General features: G+C 44.0%; 1 protein-coding gene across 5 annotated transcripts in view; it reads right to left on the reverse strand.

Moving 5' to 3' along the window:
* Positions 1–2,174: 2,174 nt before the first annotated feature.
* The window catches only part of LOC123763299 (dachshund homolog 1), a 117,587-nt gene continuing 95,052 nt past the window's right edge, over positions 2,175–24,709 (reverse strand). For 2 of the 5 annotated variants that reach the window (XM_045750443.2, XM_045750445.2), the window contains 5 exons: positions 8,103–8,334; positions 6,289–6,611; positions 5,931–6,143; positions 5,481–5,711; positions 2,175–5,343 (listed from right to left, as the gene is read on the reverse strand). In XM_045750443.2, coding sequence (XP_045606399.1) covers positions 5,171–5,343; positions 5,481–5,711; positions 5,931–6,143; positions 6,289–6,611; positions 8,103–8,334 — 1,172 coding nt within the window. In that variant the 3' untranslated portion in view covers positions 2,175–5,170. Of the gene's footprint in view, positions 5,344–5,480; positions 5,712–5,930; positions 6,144–6,288; positions 6,612–8,093; positions 8,335–24,709 lie in introns of all 5 variants that reach the window. The other 3 variants (XM_045750441.2, XM_045750444.2, XM_045750442.2) reach the window with 2 other exon arrangements.

Genomic DNA, 24,709 nt, shown 5'->3' on the forward strand with positions numbered 1-24,709 from the left:
AAAATGCGACGTGGTATTATGAGGACGGGTTCACCTGAAACTCATAACAATGGCTTTCAGGTTCTCTATGCCTTTTTGATATTGTTATTCACTATTAGAAACTTTGCAGCTGTATTGCAGCTTCAACGCGGGATATATGTGGGAAGTTGAACTCGCAACTGCAAGATTAAGAAACAGGAGCACAGGGAAATGTCTTTTAAGACTGCAGGCGATGAGTCACAATAACGTGGCTGAAGTAAGTTGACCAGACCACACACTAGAAGGTGGAGGAACGACGACGTTTCGGTCCGTCTTGGACCATTCTCAAGTCGATTGTGGACGTTCTCAAGTCCACAATCGACTTGAGAATGGTCCAGGACGGACCGAAACGCCGTCGTCCCTTCACCTTCTTGTGTGTGGTTTGGTCAACATCTTTTAAGACTCGTCTGCCATTAATGAAGGCTTTCTCAGACGTTAGGAATCAGTCATGAGAGTGGTCAGTGTTTACATGACTCAGACTTTAAAATTTTGGACTCTTGTGGTTTGGGGGGGGGGGGGGGGGGGGAGTCTGACCTGGGAATTATGGAGTCTTTATATATGAGGGAGCTGAGGCCTCTTGTACAATAATGCTTCAGCTCTCCATTATTTACTATGTCAAATTTCACCAAGTATTTGTTCCTGTTATGATGCATTGACGTGTCATTATATTCTTTAATTGTTTAATTTCCCTTCAGTTGTGTTTTTGCTGTTTTTTTGTACAAGTAGAATATGCTTTATAATTTTACGTTTAATTGTGATACTGAATATAACAATTGGGTGTCTATTATTTAATAATATTTGTGTTCTTGTATAATGTGAGACATGGGTAATTCGGTAATGATTGATTTGTGTCTTGCATTGAATCTTGTAGTAGTGTAAATGAGGACTACGACCGTCCCAAACCTGAGGAGAACCTCAGGGATTGAACTCGGTCATAGTCAAAAGTGGTGTGGGCGTCCGTAGAATGGGACGGGTTGCGTCCAGGGGGACGTTTTGGGTCACAGGGGTAAAATGTAAGGGATGTTGTGTGTCATGTAGGTAAGAGGGGAGGATAAGTATGTGGGCATGTGTACATCATCTCATAGGTTTCCCGGATGTTATGACGCGTGGCATCCGATTTTTTAGCATCTTATTTTTTTTTCTTTTTCGTCCTTATTGTGTCACTGTTGACTGTTATCAAATCTTATTTTCTTTGAACATTACGTAAGATAACTTTGGTATTATTTTTCGTTTCTTTTATTTTTAATTAGTTTCATATTTGTCTCTTATGAATTTAATGATGTTTTCAGTGTAAGTTCTTTGTTAACTGTTAATGTTAATTTAATTTTTATGTATCTTAGATCTAATGATGAATACTAATTAGTCGAAACGTTATGGTTTTAATTGAAGAGTAAATATTTTAATTAAACAAGTTGTTCGTATTAATCGTATTCCTGTTCGAAATGACACACACACACACACACACACATATTATATATATATATATATATATATATATATATATATATATATATATATATATATATATATATATATATATATATATATACATATATATATATTAGTATATAAAATACATTCCAAATTGGCCCTTGCGAGTCACCACATAAGGGTCAATTTGGCCTTGCGAATAAACAGCGCCCTACAACTCTGCTAAGTACATCAGAATTAGAAGGATTTGACTTCTAATTCTAATTTTGAAGTCTAGTGGAACACAGAACAAATATATAAGTGGTACATTTTATTACTCACGGAGATGAAGAATAGGGAATAGGGAAGGGGGGGGGGGCTAGCTTTACTCACTTAACTCATTTGTGCCACATGTATAAGTGGTACATTTTATTACTCACGGAGATGAAGAATAGGGAATAGGGAAGGGGGGGGGGCTAGCTTTACTCACTTAACTCATTTGTGCCACATGTATAAGTGGTACATTTTATTACTCACGGAGATGAAGAATAGGGAATAGGGAAGGGGGGGGGGCTAGCTTTACTCACTTAACTCATTTGTGCCACATGTATAAGTGGTACATTTTATTACTCACGGAGATGAAGAATAGGGAATAGGGAAGGGGGGGGGGGGGCTAGCTTTACTCACTTAACTCATCCGTGTCTACATAAACTCTCACGCCAAAAAAGAATAATAAAAAACTGGGAGCAACTTTTGCTTTATTTAGTGAAACAACATAAAAATTAGAGAAACACTCAATTTGTTTTTAAGTTATTGGATACAGCAATGTTACTTTTGTTACAAGGCATGAATACCAGATGCTGTAATGGTAGGGGGGGTAGCCAGGTGTAGGTGGTCAAGGGTGTGGTACAGTGGTGCTGTGGTACAGTGGTGCTGTGGTACAGCTGCCGCAGCACGTCTCCTGGCCTCCCTTTCCAGCTACCCACCATGGTACAACCTTGGTGTAACCATGGTACAACCTTGGTGTAACCATGGGACAACCTTGGTGTAACCATGGGACAACCTTGGTGTAACCATGGGACAACCTTGGTGTAACCATGGGACAACCTTGGTGTAACCATGGGACAACCTTGGTGTAACCATGGGACAACCTTGGTGTAACCATGGGACAACCTTGGTGTAACCATGGGACAACCTTGGTGTAACCATGGGACAACCTTGGTGTAACCATGGGACAACCCTTGTAACATCATGGTACAACCATTGTCCAACCCTGGTGGAACACTTGCCCAACCATAGTGGAACCCTGGTACAACCCTGGTACAGCCCTGGTACAATGTCTCAAGTGGCTACAACACCATCCTAGTCATGTCGTGTGGAGCCTCAAGGCTCACTGGTACAAGTACGGCAACATCCTGGGGGCTTCTGGTCAGAACGAGGCATCAATCACACTCTGTATTCGATACACACACAAAAAAAATCCACAGCCTGGATTCATTTCCACCTGAAATTTAACTTCCTGTAGCTCGGTGCGCCAGATGCAGGGGGCCTCCTCACATAGGGTGCTAGATCAAGACGAGAGAGGTGGGATTGTGGAAAGGGGGGGGGGGGGGTGGAATGGGGGTATGGAGAGAGATAGAGAGGGGGGGGGGGACAGAGGGACCCAGCAGTCCTACTTGCTGAGACGCCCCGCTCCAAGATGTCTTCTACTGCTTCATCTAAGCTTCGTCTATCGTAGGTACTACCAAAGCAGGTTGTCATTGGCACTAGATAAGGGAGGGGGGGAGGGTGATGCCACATATTTTAAGCTGTTAACTTACAATCTATTGTAATGACTACTGAACCTATACTTAATATTGGATTAATGCCCTTAACTACACGTTTTGTCATATTTACAAATCTTACAATGCCTAGTTGATTATATATATATATATATATATATATATATATATATATATATATATATATATATATATATATATATATATATATATATATATATATATATAATTTAATTTACAACACTGCCTGTAGGACTTGCTATGTCACAGCATGGCAGATATACAGGCATCGGTCGTAACCTCACAAATTCAATGCGTTGCAAAATGTGACAAAACTCTATACATCAATTCAGTCCCCAAATATTGCAACTTCTAGACATCCGGTTGTGCAGACATTGTGATCATTTTTTTCCATGATATGTTAATTGGCGTTTAGACTTAGGCTGTAGGCCGATGACACCTTCTGTGAGCATTTTACAGCGGATGGTTTCGTCAGAGTGACTTGACTAAACGAGCAAGTCCAGTGTTTGGGATACCTTTATAAAACACCCGGATGTGCACCACCGCTCACGCGAATACATACAGCGAAATAGGGACGAGCGTCATACCTAGGTTGCCCGATTCCTTTTCAAAGAAATCTGACTCTACAGGCAATATAAATAATAAGGAATACGATCCCTTTTCACTGATGAACACTTTCAGGATTACATTAACTACACTCATACAATTCATGCGGACATTTCCGCATGGCACACAAGCCGTAACTACACTCAATATACAATAAATACACTTTAAATAGTATAAAAAGTCGTGTTTGTGTAATTCCCTGGTCTAGTTTCCATAGAGAAGTCTTGTATCGGTGACTATGGCACCTGGGGAGCGGGAAGACTGGTGGGGGAGAGAGAGAGGGGGTGAGGGGCGTGCAGCAGGGGGAGGCGTCCACACCTCCGCTGCTGTAGTCTGAGGTAACGCCCACAGGCTCACCCGCCGTCGTCAGTGTGGCATCCACTGACCTCTGCGCTTGTTCAAGATCTCTTGCTGGGGGATGAAGGAGGCTCCCGCTGTCAGGTCCTCGCCACCATCACCAGGTGGAAAGGAAACTGGAGTCTAAGGGAGGCGCTGGTGGGAAGATGCTGCCCCCGACCGTACTCTCATGTGTAGCACCTGAGATCATGTGTGTGTGTGCTTCTCGGTTTATTGGAGTTTTTTTTGCAACTATTGTGCTCAGCTCCTAGCTGGGTCGCCACTCGCGATGACTTCGTCTGCATCAGTCACGATAACAAGGATGGGACGTCAGCACCATAAGTTTTCTTTTATTACACATTCCCTTCAGATCGTGACTTCGCTGATCTCTAATGTGATATCCGCGCGCTTAGCTTATGGATACAGTTTATGGTCATTTTCTTGTACTTATCTCCTACAAAAATCTATGTACATAGTTAAGTATCAAATGCCATATAAGCAAAGCAGTACAACACTTCCTGCTGCAACACGTCAAGAAACTTCAGCTCCTGGGTCTGGCTCCTGGTGGAACTACCCTCCGCTGCTGCTGGTGCTGCTGCCAGCGACCTCCATGTTGATTTCCATACCAAAGTTGGGCATTATCGCTAAATGCTTCTTGCCCTACAAGTCTGTCGACGTGTCTCTGTTTATAGACACATGTCGCCTCTGCTTACTGCACCCGATTCATGTACAGAATGTGCAGAGTGCAGCTCGCATTTCTGCTTTCTCCATTATAATACACAAGTTTCTGTGAACTGTACCGCGAAGTACTGTCTCAGTTCGTCGCTGGCATATTGTCCTGGTCACTGATATTTGAGGTGAAACCCTTGCAAAATTGTCAACAATTGTTGCTAGTGATTCCAAAAATGCCAAGTGCTGCAGTGAAGACTTGCTATGGATACTTGCAAGACACTTAAGTCCTGATACTGAGAGTAATAAAGGGTGCAAAGGTACTGGCTTTACCGCCACGCTGTGTTGGCGGTGGCGGCTGTGATGGCGGGGTGGTTGGCGAGGGCGGGAGAGGCCAGCAGGCGGTCGACAGCCTCGCGCTCTTCCTTCTGCTGCTGACTCTGCTTGAGTTCGTCGTTCTGTAATTCAGCTGCGATCGCTTCCATCTCCTTTCGTATGGTATCTGAAAGCAGAAAAGAACATATTAGATAAGCTATGAAGGTCTTGCGTAGATATTTCACCGTCACCAGTAAACCAGTTTAGCTTATTTCCATGTCAGAGGCGGAGGAAGGCAGTACACAAAAAATTATTTGCACTTACACGTACCATTAATGTCTCCCAGAGCGTCGGGAGAGTTGGAGCGGATGTGGTCCTCGTAGCGACTCCTTCTCTTCATCTCCACGTCGAGGCGTTCTTGTAGGCGACGGCGCAGCTTCTTCAGCTTAGCGCAGCGCTTCTGCATCAGTATCCGGTTCTTCTGCTCCTCTTGCAGCTGCTTCTCCAGCGTCTCCCTCAATTCACGCTCTCGCAAGACTTCCATTTTCAATTCAGCTGTAAAAAAAAAAAATATTAAATACAACAGTCGTGTACAATAGAATGTTTATGAAGCAAATAAAACATAACAAACTATATATAACACAGAGAAAAATGTGAAAAAACAATCGAGAAAATTCAGGAACAATCTTAAAATATTCAAGAAAAGTTAGGAAATACAGGACCAAAAAAAATCTGAGAGAAAACATTAGAGACGAGTGATGAACTGGCGCTGACCTTTCTCACACTGGGTTTGCCTCTCGTGGTGTCGGGCGTTCTCTTCGGCCACTCGAAGGAGGCCGAGAATATTCCTGAGTAGGACCTCCGTGGAGGAGAGAGGTGCGTTGCCGCCCATGCTAGCCAGGGCTCCGGGAGGCGCTGGCGGAGAGGTGAGCTGCGTCTGTCCTAAGGTGCTGGAGGCGCGCGTCCACGCGTCCGCCACGTCCATAGCTGCAAATCGGAGCAGAAATTGCTTTTTAGTATTACTGTCCACGTGGAACGCAATTTTGCATATACGAAACGTCACTGTCACGCGATATAATATTACAAGAAAATGCCTTTTCTTTATCGATTAATGAGAGTCAAAGACACTTACACTCCTCCTTGTCGTCGTCGTCGTCCATATCAGAGAGACGATCGTCGTCATGAGGGTCGTGGCGGCGGTCATGGTCGTGGAGGTCGCGACCGGAGTCGTGGCTAGCCAGGTCGTGGTCCCGCTCGTCCTCCCGCTCCTCCTGTGCCTCTTCAGAGACGGCGCCCTTGGAGAGGTTGAGGACGGGAGAAATGGGCGGCTGGTGGTCGTCGTGGGCGGAGGTGGGCGGCATTGGGTGGTGGGGCCCGGGCATGTTGGTGGGCGTGAGGCCCCGTCGCTGGTCCAGCGCCATCTGACGTTCGCGATCCACACGTTCCTCATGCATCCTGAAGTTAAAAAAAAAAAAAATAGTTTCATATACACCACCATTACTGTGTATAACGTTCCCTAATGTCAGTTTATTCATTATAACCAATTATATCAATTAAAAGCATTATTTACATAATTTTAACTACACCAAAACTAACACCTTTTACGAAATTGCCTTAAAATAATTGAGTGGCAGATACCGCCTGTATTTTGTATTAATTTTAATCAGTTATATAATTTGTTTTACTAATTTGTATGTAATGGGAGTTTCTTCTTAATTAAATTAATACATACGCAGGGGGGGGGGGCAGGTTTATAACAATAAACGGGTGCCACAATTGTCAAGATGCTGAAATTTGTAATGTACTGCAGGATTTTTTTTTTTTTTTGAGATATATACAAGAGTTGTTACATTCTTGTACAGCCACTAGTACGCGTAGCGTTTCGGGCAAGTCCTTAATCCTATGGTCCCTGGAATACGATCCCCTGCCGCGAAGAATCGTTAAGAAGAAGAATCGTTAAGAAGAAGAATCGTTAAGAAGAAGAATCGTTAAGAAGAAGAATCGTTATTCTTTGATAATTGAAGTGTACAGAGCCAGCAGCAATGTTAGGGAGGGAGTGAGTTATGGGGAGAAAGCGCCAAGCCATTACGACTATATAGCACTTGGAAGGGATCAGGATAAGGATTTGGGATGACAACAGGGGGAAGGAATGGTGGCCCAACCACTTGGACGGTCGGGGATTGAACACCGACCTGCATGAAGCGAGACCGTCGCTCTACCGTCCAGCCCAAGTGGTTGGATAGTAATGTTAGGGAATAATAGACAAGATTAAATGTTGCAAGCAACATCACAGACAGAGAAGCTCTGTAATTGTTTAATAAACATTGAATGTATTTATATCCACTTGATTCGCATTGGATTTTAAGTAATTTGTATTTGAAGTGTATAATTTATATGCACATTGTATAATTATACACTTTCTGAGGTTATCGTGAGATGATTTCGGGGCTTAGCGTCCCCGCGGCCCGGTCTTTGATCAGACCTCCTTTTTTGTTACCCCCCAGAAAGCAGCCCGTAGCAGCTGTCTAACTCCCAGGTACCTATTTACTGCTAGGTGAACAGGTGCATCAGGGCAGTTGAAGAAGTGCATCAGGGCGAAAGAAAATCTGTTCGTTTGTTTCCGCCTCCACCGGGGATCGAACCCGGAACCTCAGGACTACGAATCCCGAGCGCTGTCCACTCAGCTGTCAGGCCTTCCGGTCAGGTGCCGGAAGATCTTGTTTGTCTCTCCAACCACTTGGGCTGGAAGGTAGAGCAACGGTCAGGCTTCATGGAGGTCGGCGTTCAATCCCCGACCGTCCAAGTGGTTGGGTACCATTCCTTCCTCCCGTCCCATCCCAAATCCCCCAAATCTCCAAATATGTGTCTGATACAAGTGTCGATGACACATGTGTGTTGTCTTAAACTTATGAATAATACAAACTGCGCTTGACATACCGCACATACCTGGCCAGAGACTCAGGTGTGATTTGAGGATGCTTGAGAGGCGAGGCTTCAGGGGGGGAGATGGGGTGAGGTCCTACGGGTCCTGCGGGCATCCCGCCGGGCAGGCCTCCTGGTAGGAGAGGTGGGTAGCCCAGGCCGGCCATGTGGTGGGCCATGTACTGCAGGGGGTTGAAGTGGGGCGGGGCATGGTACCCGTTGGCCAGCAGGGGCGACTTGTCCATCCGGGGATCACCTGTGGGACAGACAGACAAAACAAAGTTACTAGATGGCTACATAATGTGAGGTTAGGGGTAACTGCAGAGAAACAGTGATGCTATTGTGGGATGGTGATGGCTCACCATCACGCCAGTATTGGCGCACCATAACCGCCAGGTGACAAACCTAACTTCACAACTACGACTTCATTCAGGTCATGTGTTTACACAATGCGCTGAAGTTGTAATGTCAGGTGGTCACGACTCTGATGTCAGGTGGTCACGACTCTGATGTCAGGTGGTCACGACTCTGATGTCAGGTGGTCACGACTCTGATGTCACTGATGTCAGGTGGTGACCAGAGTGATGACCATCTGTCAACCTTTTCCCGGTTTGATTCCCGCGGAGGGACAGAAGCGTTTGGTCAGCATTTCCTTCCATCAGATGCCTCTGTTTACCGATTCAGCTGTTGTGAGTTGCATCCTGGCGAAGGTCAGGAGTTAGCCTGTGGGCTTCTCAGTAAGCCTTAACAGCCTTTCTGACCCCGACAACTGCAAACTTCAAACCATATGTTATGGAAGTAATAGCAGAGCTCTGAGGTGGTCACGCGACATCCCCACAATATATGGCAGTTCGCAGAATATCGTTAGACGTAAATTTAATTGCAACAATCAAGGTATTGACGTGGGAGCATTAAACGTCCCGTGGGAGGCCGCACCGAGCCACTTCAACTCCAGCACCGGTCAAGTCCAAATTTAACACACGCGTCCAAAATCGGCACAAAATACGTCCACTTACTGAAAGTCCAAAAAGAACTCGGACATAGGAAACACATCGTCACTATTATATACAATGTGTGTGTAGTAGCAATCATGGTGCGCTTGGACTTTTTTTTTTTTGAGTGGAGTAGAGGTGAAGGAAACAGTTTTGGAAATGAGGAATATAGAGCGAATTATGACAGCAGAAGGGCTGCCTGCCTTCCTCACACGAACTCTGTGTGAGGATCAGGGGAAAGCACCAAGCCATTACGACTGTGGAGCACTTGAGAGGGATCAGAATAAGGATTTGGGACAGGACGAGGGGGGTAAGGAATGGTGCATAATTACTTGGACGGTCGGGGATTGAACACTGACCTGCAGGAAGCGAGTCCGTCGCTCTACTGTCCAGCCCAAGTGGTTAGAGGCCGGACTAGAGCCTTGTATGAGTAATTGTATGTTCGTACAGAGGCTACGGAATCTTCTCAGTTTGCCAAAGGTTGTTTTTGCTTTGCTTATTCTGTCATTTAAGTTCATTTTGATTCTATTAATCTTGAGACCCAGTATACTACATACATTTATATGTTGGATTGGGTGGTTGTTAATGATAATTGGCTCAGGATTTCATTTTGCAAAATGTATTGTTTGGAACTTGGTTTATTGGTATTTATTTTCAATTACTTTTCAAAGTCGTTTATGACTTCTAATGCCGCTTTGGGTTTCTTGACCAGTAACGTCTTTGATTGTCCTGGATGGCAGATTATTTGAGGAGGAGGAGGATGGGGAAAATCAGTTGTGAATATATTGAAAAACGTGGGTGATAGGCAGCTCCTCTGTGGTACTCCACATTTCAGTTCAATTACGTCAGCCAAGTAGCTACCAATACTGAGCTTGGCTGTTGAATTTTTTTTTTGCCCGAAGGGCGAGTTTATTGGGCAGCGCCAATAAACACACCGCCATAGCAGCCATGTACAACACTCCCCAATAGGAAGAAAACTCGCTGGGTTGTTCATCCTGTCTCTTGTACCCAGACACAGCTGGGACTTGCTTAACTGTCAGGTGAACAGCTCCTCAAAGAAGAAGCTGTTGTGGTCTCTGGCACCGTGTGCAGGAGTACTTGAGAGAGGGTGGGGAGCAGGAGGATGGGAGGGGGCAGGATAGAAGGCTAGGAGGGAGGGAGGAGATGGCAGGTGGAGTAAGGGAGGCTGGGTGGGATGAACTTGACTGATCTGGGGTGTGCTTACCTAACAGTGTCTACCTGCAAGTGAGATGTAGTTCTTTATAACTCTCATACTAGCCTTGTTGAACCAGTTGCTTTATGACTTGAGCCGTCGTTACCTTACCGTCAAGGTAAGGTAACCGTTCGTTACCTTACCGTCAAGGTAAGGTAAGGTCGTGACGCGTGAGCCCCATGTGACACTCACGCGCGCCTGTCACTCTGAGGGCTGGCTGGCCCTCCACACACGTCTCCATCTTCACCCCTCCACAAATAAGAACAGTGCCAATAAATCGGATAAAAAAAAAGTGTAAGATAAGATACTAATTGTCAAAGTAGTGCCCCTTAAAGAGTCATATTTGTAAAGATTGAGAAAATAAACGGTTGATAAGAAGGATTTTGGAATGGAGATAATGCCGCCAGGACGGTGGCCAGAGGTTGACGCTCGGGGTGATTCATTGGTAACGCTGCGCTCTTGAGCCAGATCGCTGGAGATAAAAAGCAGCAATACTGCCCCAGCGGCATGTTGTTGTTGTGGCAGCTTCACTCGCCCGCCGCCAGATGCCTCCACCGCTCTGCCCTCTTCCATTCATGGCCACCTCGTGTCCTCCTCCTTTACACCAGTTGAAGAAAACCGAGAAATAACCCGCGTGTTTTATCGTTCGTATTTGCTTTGTTATTTGGGAATTCAAGGGAAGAGGGTAAGTATATTTTACGTTAATTGTGAGTTAGCAACGTGCGAGTCTAGGCGGCCATGTTGAGACTTCAAGGTCAAAGGAAGAATCAAATCAGCGACTATATTTCGCGTCCGAAGAAGACAAAGCCCTAGAAAAATTATCTTCATCGAAGTGACATTTTTTTATTAATTTAAAACTTCTACATTAATCAAAACGACAAGACACTCTGGAAGCAACATTATTTGTTAATGTAATGGGGCGCGACTCGAACAAAAGAATGCAATATGTGGAACCTGTTTGAGGGCGGCGAGCCACTAGGAGGGAGTTCGGCGGGCGGCGGAGGCGGCAGTTCGTACAGTTGAGTAATGTCATAATGTAGCACCACCCGGCAGACGCTCCTTGCTGCTCTGTGGTGTACTGAACCTGCTGCTGCTGCTCGAACCCCTCCTCTCCCCCCCCCTGCCTCCTGGTTCCGCCCGTCCGGCATTTGCCCACCTGATGTTACTGACCAGCTCCCCCAGCTGGTCCCACCACCACTTCCCCCCCCCCTCCCAGCTGGTCCCACCACCACTCCCCCCCCTCCCAGCTGGTCCCACCACCCCCACCCCCCAGCTGGTCCCACCACCACCCCTAGCTGGTCCCACACCACCCCCTCTTCCAGCTGGTCTCACACCACCCCCAGCTGGTCCCCCCTTCCCAGCAGGTCCCACCACCACCCCCAGCTGGTCCCCCCCTCTCCCAGCTGGTCCCCCCCTCTCCCAGCTGGTCCCCCCCTCCCAGCTGGTCCCACACCACCCCCCTCTCCCAGCTGGTCTCACACCACCCCCAGCTGGTCCCCCCCTCCCAGCTGGTCCCACCACCACCCCCAGCTCCCCCCCCCTCCTGAGACAGCAAGATAATCACCAAATACTCCTCATGGTATTCCAAAGAAATATTGAGTCGATATCATCATACACAATAACCACATACAAATATATTACCAGGATTAATTGCACAAAATTGCGTCGCCACAATATATATATATTTTTTGCAATGTCTTAAATGCCAGTTGATATCCTTGATCTCTTCAATTTGTCCTCTCCTGGCATTTATCAGTTGAGCCGGCAAAAGACCTGTCCAACCTCCATAAAAAAGGTGACTTTGTTTTATTAGCTTTGCGTTAATGTGCTTCAATGTTCAGTATATCTGGTGTGATTGATGTTTGATAATACAATGAATTTAATAAATGGCCTATCACTGAGCAGCTGCAAACGGAATGAAGGCAAATTTTTATATAAAAAATGCAATAAATAAGTATAAACATATATTCATGCACACACACTTCAGGCTTATGTCCGAGGTAGTTTTAAAATCCAACTGCTGATCTTCCCCCAGAAATGCACCCCATAGTAGGTGCCTAATTACCTCCGGGTACCTATGGTTAAAATAACAGCCAGGTGATAGAAACGTGCCCAAACGTTTCTATCCTACCGCGGTAATGTAACTTGGAATCTTTACGGTTGTGAACTGATTGCATAGACCACTGTGCTACAGGACCGCAAGTGCAAATATTTACCGACAGCACCAACCTGTCTTAGTCCCAAGTGTACAGAAAATAATAACATAAGATCATATTAATTTTCATTTGGGAAAAAAGGCTGTTTTTGTTTATTACACAGATCGTTACGTTTGATGAAAGTCTTCGTTATAGGCCGCAACTAGAGGCGTAGGATGTGGCAAGTTGTCCTCAGGACAGGTTCGTTAAAGCAGCGGCCTTGAATTGTAAAACATTCATAAATGTTTTACAATTTGTGGATTGTAAAACATTTCTGGATTAATATTTTTACAATTTATAAATTAATATTATTGTGTATCAAAATTATATCTACTGTGGGAACCGACCTGTGAGATTTATATTTATTTAATTTATATGAATTTATATTTACGTTAATTTGTATACTTCGATAGCAATTTGTATAATGATAAGTGGACTGTATTTCTGCAATAATCTCATAATCTCACAAATCGATCCTCTACACATTAGGGGGGGTTTATATTACACATATGCAGCCAATCAAATTACAGTAATAGCTACATACATTGATGAGGTTCCTTCTCTTATAGTACAGCAGGTTAGTCCACCAGGTATAACTAGAGTGTAGACACCAAATTATCCTCTTTGAGGTAGCTTCTATCACCCAGTAACTGGTGCACATAATCTTGCATCCTCGTCTTGACCTGTCAAAAGTGCGCTAGCTGTGAAGCCAGAATCCTATATATGACAAGTATATCAGAGAAAACAGTACATGGAACATGAGGACCTGGCTTAATTACCTTTAGTTTGAGGCTTCCATGTGATCTAACCGGATAACCCTACCCAATGACATTAATGGCCACTAATGATAGATAATGGGTTTCGGATAGACACTTAACTTGAATTTGTAGACAGCGTGTTGATAATGGTACACTTTTAGTTTCCATAACACTACGTCCAAGTAAATTTAACAGGAGCCGAATTTGCTCCCGTGTGAGCCTCTGGTCTAGTATAAACAACAATGGCTGCCCTCCTTCCCACTCTCGCCTGGCCTACTTTGTCCAGATTTCAGAAAGTGATAGAAGGGTCACATTTACTCTACTTTAATATTGATAATTAAGTTAATTTATATAAGATGTTTTTATGATGGTAAAGTCCAAAGACTTATGTATTTAAGAATAATTCCCAGCAGAATAGCTGGTGAATTATAATAGTATGTGGTGATGATATCCCGTTTTCTATAGACGGTAATTCCACTACAAGTTACGTTTTCTATGGGTAACTTGTTGGTAATACAGCAGCACTTATCTGTATGATATTAAATGGTGTCGGATTTTCCGACATAATTCCCCAGGGGCTGCTCACGGGTCGAAGTCCTAATTAGAACAGACGAACACCGATACTCCTCCATCGAATTATTACATTAATTTGATGTTAGTAGTTAGTAATCACACATTTGTGTGTCTGTTCGTACAGGACGGATGTCCCGTACTAGAGTTGCAGGGGTTAGAAGTCTAATGCGATTTCATTTCCCTGTCAACTCTTGAAAGGCTAATATTCAAGCCTTATTACATATTATTTAACCCAGAAGACTGGATGTGATCAAGTACTACAGTCAAGTATGATTCAGGGACTGCAATGAGATCAGTGACATTAGATATAACTTGAAGTTTCTTCAGGTAACTGGTCACTGATATATAAACACTGAGGCCCATGGAATACATCTTGATTAAATAATAAATGTATCAAATCAGTCATCAGATTTATTAGGGTTTAATTTAGTTAATTGATTCAGAAGATTGAATAGCTCATCATTAAAGTAAAGTATGGTTCTGAGACTGCAGTGGGTTCAGTGACATTGGTCGCAGTGACTTGTAGCTGTTTTAGGCTACTGTTCACTGATTTGCCACTGAGGCCTCATGAACTCATCTCCAGCTTTAAATGATGATACTAACATCAACCTCTGTTACTATAGTCAGCTGTAATCTCCTTAGTATAATTATCTGGAGAAATATAATCAGCTGACAAATTTAGATCTCTACTGGTATTGTTTATCTGCAGGCATAGGTCTCCTCAGGCTTGATACTGGGCCTGAGAGTAATTTACCTCCTGCAGAGTTTAACATGGTTATACCCTGATATTTAGTAGGGCTACCGATGAATCGATGGCAATAGTCTGTCCCAACAAGGAGACCGAAGTCAGTGAGGTGATCAGACTTAATATTATCTGCCAATTTTATTCCTCTATTTCTCAGGAATTTGGCTGTTGCTCTCAGACCTTGAACTTGTAGGTCTACTGGTATTTTGTCCACCACAATGGCTTGTACTCGACAGACGTACCTGCCTAAGCGTACTGATGGTTGTACCACCTGGTAGACTTGAGGTCCTGCATCTGTTACAAACCCTGAGATGTTGAATGACATCTGGGCTACAGGCCTTAATTGTAATTCATCTGCCAACTTTTTAGTGATATATGTTCTCTGGGATCCTTGGTCAAACAACCCACGGGTATGGACCTTGGCCCTCTTATTCAGGATGGTAATTTGGGCAGTAGGCAAAGTCGTATTACCTTTAGACTTTGCCGATTGGACACTCTTTGTTTGTTGCACCTTGCAGTACTGTACTGTGGTGGGAATGCTATCTTCCACCTTGGGGTTTGGAGACGTTGTTTTGGTGTCTCTGCACAATGCTGCATGGTGCTGACCTTTGTTACACCTATTACAGGTGTGTAATTGGGTCTCACAATCCTTGATGTTATGTTTCCTGAGGCACCTCGTGCAATGTTGCAAATCTTTGAGTCGCTCAACACGGGCGTCACTATCAGGAAAATTAGGGCAGTGGTACATTGAATGTTTCTCATTGCAGAACAAACATGTTCCATAGCTTCCTGTACCCTTTGGTGTCACGTTCTTGGGTGACACAGTAACTATAGGCTTGGAGGGTCCCACTGCATATACGCCCACACTGCCACTGTTCCACTTTGGTGTTGAATTATATTGTCTAGATTGATTTGGTGTACCTTTGGTACTCTGTGGTTTACTATTATTGGTTTCTGAGGGTTTACTTGGTGGTTTTAATTTGTCATGTGTTCGTAATTGATGAACTACTGACTTTAAACCTTCAGATATTTCATTCATGGATAAGATGCTTTTATTGTAATGAGCACTCATTTGTCTCAATATGTCCCTAGGTATTTTCTCCTGGACAATTATTTTCAAGACCCACTCAGCCCCGTTTGTATCTGCTGTCAGGCTGAGGGCATTGATCAATGATTCTACCTCCAGCTTGAAGACTTGGAGTGAATCAGCTGAAGCCTCCGGTGGGGGTAAATGCAACAGCTCATGAACTAAATGTGATGTTCTTACTTCTGGATCAGCATAATTATCCTTGAGGAGTTTTACTGCCAGATCATAGCCGTCATTAGTTAATCTCAGATGGGATACTACTGTTTTAGCCTCACCTGATAATTGGCCTTGCAAATAAGAGAATTTACTACTCTTTGGTAAAGATTGTTTTGAGTCTACAAGGTCAACGAATTTGTTCCAAAATTCATCCCAATCTTCCTCATCTTTTCCTGAGAAAGTGGGTAAATTAATTGGAGGGAGTCGAGCTTCTGCTTGACTCGTATTAGATGCAACTGTTGTTGTTGTTGCTGTTGCCTTGTTCTGGGCAATTAATTTGACATAAGGCTGTAACGTGGCCTGAGTGTGATCTTCATAATTCGCAAGATCAACCATAATGTCGTCTATTTCTGTTTCTGATAAATTGGTGTTGGCAAGTTCAGCCACATATGTTGCTATTTGACATTTGATTTGCTCAAATTTACCTGCAGCTGCTTGATAATAGCTTTCCAGGTCAGCATAATCAACTTGAGATTGTTGTGACAAATCTTCACATTTCTTGATCTGTCTTGTTAAGTGGCCTTTAAGACCTGCAAGGGTTCTTTTCATTCTCCCTGCATTATCCATCCTGGCTAGTTGGTGAAGCCTTGTGGGGCTTGTATTTGGGCTGCTCATAATACTGAACAAGCACTGATGGTAGCCTAGGGTTAAATTCTGCACTCACTAGGCAATAATCCTACCTCTACTAGAGGTTAGCACTTAAAATTAATACACATTATATATATACAATCATACACACTAATGATTTGAGTGATAAACCAGTGTCACTGGAAGTACCTTTAGGTTAGCTCTTCTATATCACCCTAGGATGGTAGAGACACTAATTAATCACTCAAAGGTGTAATGATCATAAGTAATTTATTATATATACAACTCAACTCGAGTTGATAAAAATTACACCCAAAATAGGGTCTGGACCATTCATTAATGGTGTTAGGTTGTTCAATATAGTACAACTGACTATTGTAATAATGGGACTAGGATGAACGATAATAGTTCAACTAGTCAATGGTTAATATCCTACCCTGTTGTGGGTTGGCAATTAGTAAATATTATACTGTGATCACTAGTGCAATATATATTAAATAATTCTCTATCTTGGAGAAATAATATACACAATTATTGATAATAGCCTCTTAATTAGCCTCTATGAAACTTCTAATATTATCTAGAAGTATTAAATATTATTAGTGACCTCGCGAAATAAAGTCCACAAAATTCGTAGATAATCTCTCGCGAAATGTAACACCACGAAATCCGTGAACAATCTCGCGAAGACACAGTCACTAATTTGGCTGGATTCTATATTAGCGCTGTCATTTCACGAAATAACACGCCACCAAATTTCTGTGGGTGTGCATGAAACCGCTGACTAAGGCTGATCTGGGCTGAGGGAGGCTCCTGAGCTCCCACGAGGCAACGCCGCTGTCTTGACTGGCTTTGTTTAAATAACACTGCACTAGTATATTTAATGAATCCACTGGTTTGGTTAACTGGTTCATCCGGTACTAAGATGACCAAATGTGGGTTCAAAGGATCAAATAATCCGTCATCCGGTTCGAAGATGACCAAATAATGTGGGAACCGACCTGTGAGATTTATATTTATTTAATTTATATGAATTTATATTTACGTTAATTTGTATACTTCGATAGCAATTTGTATAATGATAAGTGGACTGTATTTCTGCAATAATCTCATAATCTCACAAATCGATCCTCTACACATTAGGGGGGGTTTATATTACACATATGCAGCCAATCAAATTACAGTAATAGCTACATACATTGATGAGGTTCCTTCTCTTATAGTACAGCAGGTTAGTCCACCAGGTATAACTAGAGTGTAGACACCAAATTATCCTCTTTGAGGTAGCTTCTATCACCCAGTAACTGGTGCACATAATCTTGCATCCTCGTCTTGACCTGTCAAAAGTGCGCTAGCTGTGAAGCCAGAATCCTATATATGACAAGTATATCAGAGAAAACAGTACATGGAACATGAGGACCTGGCTTAATTACCTTTAGTTTGAGGCTTCCATGTGATCTAACCGGATAACCCTACCCAATGACATTAATGGCCACTAATGATAGATAATGGGTTTCGGATAGACACTTAACTTGAATTTGTAGACAGCGTGTTGATAATGGTACACTTTTAGTTTCCATAACACTACGTCCAAGTAAATTTAACAGGAGCCGAATTTGCTCCCGTGTGAGCCTCTGGTCTAGTATAAACAACAATGGCTGCCCTCCTTCCCACTCTCGCCTGGCCTACTTTGTCCAGATTTCAGAAAGTGATAGAAGGGTCACATTTACTCTACTTTAATATTGATAATTAAGTTAATTTATATAAGATGTTTTTATGATGGTAAAGTCCAAAGACTTATGTATTTAAGAATAATTCCCAGCAGAATAGCTGGTGAATTATAATAGTATGTGGTGATGATATCCCGTTTTCTATAGACGGTAATTCCACTACAAGTTACGTTTTCTATGGGTAACTTGTTGGTAATACAGCAGCACTTATCTGTATGATATTAAATGGTGTCGGATTTTCCGACATCTACTGCATAGTTAGGTGTTTAGATTCTTTACCTGATTATTTGTATTTATTGAACGTGGGTGAAGCATTTACAGCGTTGTGATTCGAACAAAAGTCGTCAGCAAAGCGCTGTCTGAGAGGTGCTCGAACGTGATCAGTTGAGAATCGTGTGTTAAACAGGGTGTTCGACGGCTCGATTAACTAGCATTTGGCCTTTGTTGATGAGGATGGGATGATTTAGGTTTCCGGCGACACAATCACCATGTTCAAAACAGAAATAGATTCTAGAAACTTGGGAAAGGTGGGGGGGAGGGAAATTTATGGTTCTGGGGGGACCCTGGGGAACATGGGGGGTGGGGAACGCATATTAAATTAAATTAGATTAAAAGAGACAGGATGAACAACCCAGCGGGTTTTCTTCCTATTGGGGAGTGTTGTACCTGCTGCTATGACGGTGTGTCCACTCACAAGATGAGTGGCGCTGCCCAATAAACTCGCCCCTCGGGGCAAAATTTAAAATTTAAAATTAAAATTAAAAAAATTTATTCAGGAAAAGTGCATACATAGATGAAGAGTTACAAACATAATGTTGGATTTATAGATAGAGCTAGTACATACAATACCTTAGGCCACTAATATATATACCCCCAAAGAATTTCGCGCGGTGGTTGAAATCTCAGGATCCGGTCAAAGATGAGCAATAACAACAACAACAACAATAACACAGGGATTGAAATCACGTGAAGAAAAGATTTACTGCAAAACCGTGTTTGAGGTTTACACTCAGGTGACCTTGGACGCCAAGACCTGAACCACAACGCAACATGGGGGGAGTGGGGGGGGGGGGGGGGCTTGGGGACGGTTTAGTTTTGTTTCTCCCGTCACATTAGAGAATTGCTTCGGCTCAGCGGGACGACGGGTGGAGGTTGACAGATGAAGTTGACAGAGGCTAGTTACCCGGGGAAGGGGGGGGGTGGCTCCTTCTGCCAGCTAGATCGTGGGAAATACACACACACACACACACACACACACACACACACACACACACACACACACACACACACACACACACACACACACACACACACACACACACACACACACAATTACAAGCACAATTAGGCGAGTACAATTAGGTGAGTACACACACACACACACACCTACACCTACACACACCCACACCCACCCAAACATGCCATGTGTGTGCGGACAGCGCTGACATAATCCCAGGATAATTAGCGATATCATAATTGGGGTGTTGGGGGCGTGGTGGCCGGAGGGTTGTCATCGTTACCAAGCCCTTCCGCAATTGACATAGCCCTCGTGGTGTACCCAAGATATCAACACGTGGTTTAGGAAATATAACAACAAGAGCCAAGCTAGCCTCAACGCCGGGTGTGTTTCTCTGGTGTGACTTCTACCTGCGATGGCCAACAGCCCTTGTGACCCTTGGCTCGAAGGGTGAGGCTCCCGTCTCTCCGTCTCCGATTAATTATTTCAACGTGACGCACCAAAGAAACGCCATTAGTAATGATTGTTTATGGTGGTAGGAGCGCCCTGGTGCGCTTCACACCTTCCCGCACGGGTTCGAGCGGTCGCAGCATCACTCTGGATATCCGAGTGACCGATGCTTTGTGAGACAATGCGCCACGAGACTCCGAGAAAACGGCATTCAACAGCATTTTTATCCTGGTCTCTGTAATATATAATCGCGGCTATCATGTCGGGAGGAGGGGGAGGGGAGGAGGGAGGTCAGCGTTAATATATTTGGTCACCTGGTGCCTGGTAGACTACCTGTACCTGGTGCCTGGTAGACTACCTGTGCCTGGTAGACTACCTGTGCCTGGTAGACTACCTGTGCCTGGTAGACTACCTGTGCCTGGTAGACTACCTGGTGCCTGGTAGACTACTTGTACCCGCTGCATGGTAGACTACTTGGGCGTCTCCATCTTGAGCGAGTCATTACACCGAGGGATGACCCTCACCTGGCCGAGCAGTTTTTGTAAACGAGTCTTGCATGATAACATTGCTGTCTCTAAGCTCATCTGTGCACTAATAAGTCACAATGAAACGCAAGATAAATTTGAATACAAAAACATACACTTGATGGAGGGCACCCACCATGGCCCCGGGTCTCTGTCTCTCTGTCTCTCTCTCTCTGTCTCTGTCTCTCTGTCTCTCTCTCTCTGTCTCTCTCTCTCTGTCTCTCTCTCTCTGTCTCTCTCTCTCTCTCTGTCTCTCTGTCTCTCTCTCTCTCTCTCTCTCTCTCTGTATATTTAGGCATTGGTTGGGTTAGGTGTTTAGGTTCTCTTGGCGATTATTTGTACTTGAGGGGAACGGCGTTGCATCTTGCAAAGGGGGGGGGGGGTCACGCCTGCAGACACATTGCTGACCTCATCAGCTGGATGCACTGACCAATCGTCCAATCCTATCACCACTGACCAATCAGCAGATTTGATTAGCGCCGCGGTACACACAACCTGCCGGGGTGGACAGGTTTGGGGAGGGGTGGATGAGGAGGGGGGGAGGCAGAGAGGATAGCAAGTAAAGGAGAAGGGAAGGAGGAAGATGAGTGGTGGGAAAAGAGGAAAAAGAGGGGAAGAAAAAGGGGAGATGAGGAAGTAGGGCTAGGAAGAAGAGGGGGGGGGGAGGGAGGATGAGGAGGAATAGGAAATGGGAAAGAGACGAAAAGACGAAGACAGGAAGAGCATGAAGACTTACAAAATAAAGGCGAATAAATGAGAATGGAAATAAAGATATTAAGGTGAATCAAATAGAGGCCCAGAAGATGGGAGTGGTGATAAATGGGGGGAATCGAAGAGAGAAAGAGGGGGAGGAGGGGGGGGGAAGAAGAGGAAGAAGCATGGGATAAAAGTAGAGCGGAAGGGGGGGGGGGAGGGAAGTATAGGGGAGACATGCAAGGAAAGCTACTCTCTTTAAGTTTGGGTGTTTAAACAAATATTTAGAGACAGGTATTTCCGGTTTGCTCTGATTAATCTCACTAGCATATTCTCTCTCTCTCTCTCTCTCTCTCTCTCTCTCTCTCTCTCTCTCTCTCTCTCTCTCTCTCTCTCTCTCTCTCTCTCTCTCTCTCTCTCTCTCTCTCTCTCTCCGCTTTGTTTCTTGTATATTTTCTTCACTTTGTAATTCTGTGCTCTTACAAGAGCCCCTATAGGTCTTTTCCACACCCTGTTCTAGCTGGTCCTTGTCCCATACGTTATTTTCACTTAATTTAACATCACATAATCTTATGTTAAGTCCGTATAGCACTAGGTGTACCAGACTAGTAATATTGCCTAAATTTAAAACCTGTCAGGATGCTAGCTTGATTTAACGCAACTGTCAACCTAGTCCAGTCCGATCTAACCTGTGACAGACTAACGATAACTTTCTTCAACTAGCTAATGCTAGTCAAACCAGTTTTGTATTATTATTATTATTATTATTATTATTATTATTATTATTATTATTATTATTATTTTCTACCACAGACGTGGCCACACATTTACAATGCTAACCGTCTAACTAATTCAAACCTAATACCCAAACCTTACGAGAGCCTTTTAATAACATATTCGATGCTGACTTTAATGTATGCTAACCCCCAAATTTTATAAGAACCCCCACAATGCTTACCAAGTTTACATTGATCAACCTATCCTCAACTTAAGTCCATTACATCCAGCGGTCGACCCCACGGACGCATTCATAAATTTTAACATGCTGTTCATTAAAAACGGGAATTTTCTCAAATATAAATTAATATTATAATATATTAGCATATTGTGCATATATAGGCATAGGTTAGGTTAGGTGTTTAGGTTCGGTTGGCGATTATTTGCATTTGTAGTACGTGGGTGAAGCATTTATAGCGAAGAGGTTCGAACAAAACTCCTCAGTGAAGCACTTGTTCCGGAAGTGTTCGAACGAAATCAGTTGTGAGTCGTGTGTAAACCGTTTTTCATTCATAAACAGCTGGGGGTTTGGCGGATGCATAGAATCACTTTTGGATCTTTGTTTGGAGGACGGGCTGATTTGTAGTACGTGGGTGAAGCATTTACAGCGTTGTGATTCGAACAAAATTCGTCAGTGAAGCACTTGTTCCGGAAGTGTTCGGACGTCATCAGTTGTGAGTCGTGTGTAAACCGTTTTTCATTCATAAACAGTTGGGGGTTTGGCGGGTGCATGGAATGGACTTTGGGCGTATGTTTGGAGGACGGGCTGCATTGATGCAACTTGCGCGGCCCTTAATCCAAGCTAAGCTTTCAAAGTCCGGTTAAGGAAATAATTGTCCGGTATAAAAGGGTGGTTCGGTCCAGCTGGTAAGCCAAAACGTGTCCGTCTTCATCAACACAGCGATGGAGAGACAACCGACATGTTGATTATATAAAGTAATTAACAAAAACTTAACTTTATCTAATTATTGTCATTAGAGATAATTATGTTCGATTATTCCACCAATGTCTAGTTTTTATATACGCTCGTCAGCGAAAAATCCGTTTGCCAAATAAATCTAAACAATCTCGGCCGAGCGGACAGCACGCTGGACTTGTGATCCTGTGGTCCCGGGTTCGATCCCCGGGCGCCGGCGAGAAACAATGGGCAGAGTTTCTTTCACCCTATGCCCCTGTTACCTAGCAGTAAAATAGGTACCTGGGTGTTAGTCAGCTGTCACGGGCTGCTTCCTAGGAGTGGAGGCCTGGTCGAGGACCGGGCCGCGGGGACACTAAAATCCCCGAAATCATCTCATATTAAGATATAACGTGACATACAGTTTACAGATTACAAAAAATAAAAACAATAACATATAGGGAGGGGGAGGAAATCCACTACGGGCTCGCCATAGCCCGTGCTACTTGGAACTTTTTGTTCTAGGTAGCGAATCTTAAACAACAACAACAGGGAAAAAAAAATATCTCATTACAAAAAGCCTAGTCTGCGTGTGGTCGTAAATAAAGGAATTAATTACAGCCTAGCGAGTGGTGGCGGAGGCTAACCTATTTGATCAGGGCAGCAATTAATGCTCTTGTCTTACCTGTACATCTGACAATTGGCTGAAATATGAGCCTATAAATTAAGGAGGTGGAGGGGGGATTATCAGGAGAAAGCGCCAGGCCATTACGACTATATAGCCCTATAAATTAAGGAGCACTTTCTAAAACGGAGAATTCGTCGATCTGGAGTCCAGTTTTACGACCCTGGCATGCGGAGAATGAAGGACAGACAGGTCGTCCGTGGACTCTCTAGGTCCCTGGGCCTCAGTCGTCCGTGGACTCTCTCTCTAGGTCCCTGGGCCTCAGTCGTCCGTGGACTCTCTCTCTAGGTCCCTGGGCCTCAGTCGTCCATGGACTCTCTCTCTAGGTCCCTGGGCCTCAGTCGTCCGTGGACTCTCTCTCTAGGTCCCTGGGCCTCAGTCGTCCGTGGACTCTCTCTAGGTCCCTGGGCCCCAGTTGTGTGCGACTCCAACAAACGTTTTCCTAACCAGGGGCCAGATTCACGAAGCAGTTACGCAAGCACGAACCTGTCCATCTTTTCTCAATTTTTGGCGGCTTTGTTTACAATTATTAAACAGTTACTGAGCTCCGAAGCACCAGGAGGCTGTTTATAACAACAACAACAACAGTTGATTGGTACGTTTTCATGCATGTAAACTGTTTAATAAATGTAACCAAAGCCGTCAAAGATTGAGGAAAGATGTACACGTTCGTAAGTACTTGCGTAACTGTTTGGTGAATTTGGCCCCAGATCATCATGGTCTTGTAGTATAGTGTAGCCTCGTAAAATCATGCAAACTGCGCAGGGCCATACTGAAGCAGCGTCATTAACACGGATATACCAATAATTTGCTTATTAAAGACCCCCCCCCCCCACAACTAACATTGTATCTGGGCGGGTATCTGTTTCCTGGGCGGGTACCTAGCCTAGGAGACCATCTAGCCTCGTAGGTACCGCCCACCATTGCTACACTCGGCGAGGCTACGCAATGATGACAAACTAGAATGTAACTACCTTAACACAAATGTAAATTGCTTTTATGAAAGACCATTTGAGTCGAGTTCCTGATCCCATTAGATCGTGACTGTAATCTTTCCGCCGTCGCTCACAGAATGAGTTTGAGGTGTATAATAAACTAATTAATCTCTAAACATCCCGCAAGTGCAGTGTGCTCATGTTTTAAGTGTTTTGTATTCACGCAGATTGCTGTGTATTCGCGTCAAATGCTCTGTTTATATTTGCGTCAATTTCCTTGGCCGCACACAAATTCTGTCTGTTCGTGTTAAGTGCTTTGCTGTTTTTTTTTCTGTGTA

This window comes from Procambarus clarkii, chromosome 49 (assembly GCF_040958095.1).
Source record: "Procambarus clarkii isolate CNS0578487 chromosome 49, FALCON_Pclarkii_2.0, whole genome shotgun sequence".
Classification (NCBI taxonomy): domain Eukaryota; kingdom Metazoa; phylum Arthropoda; class Malacostraca; order Decapoda; family Cambaridae; genus Procambarus; species Procambarus clarkii.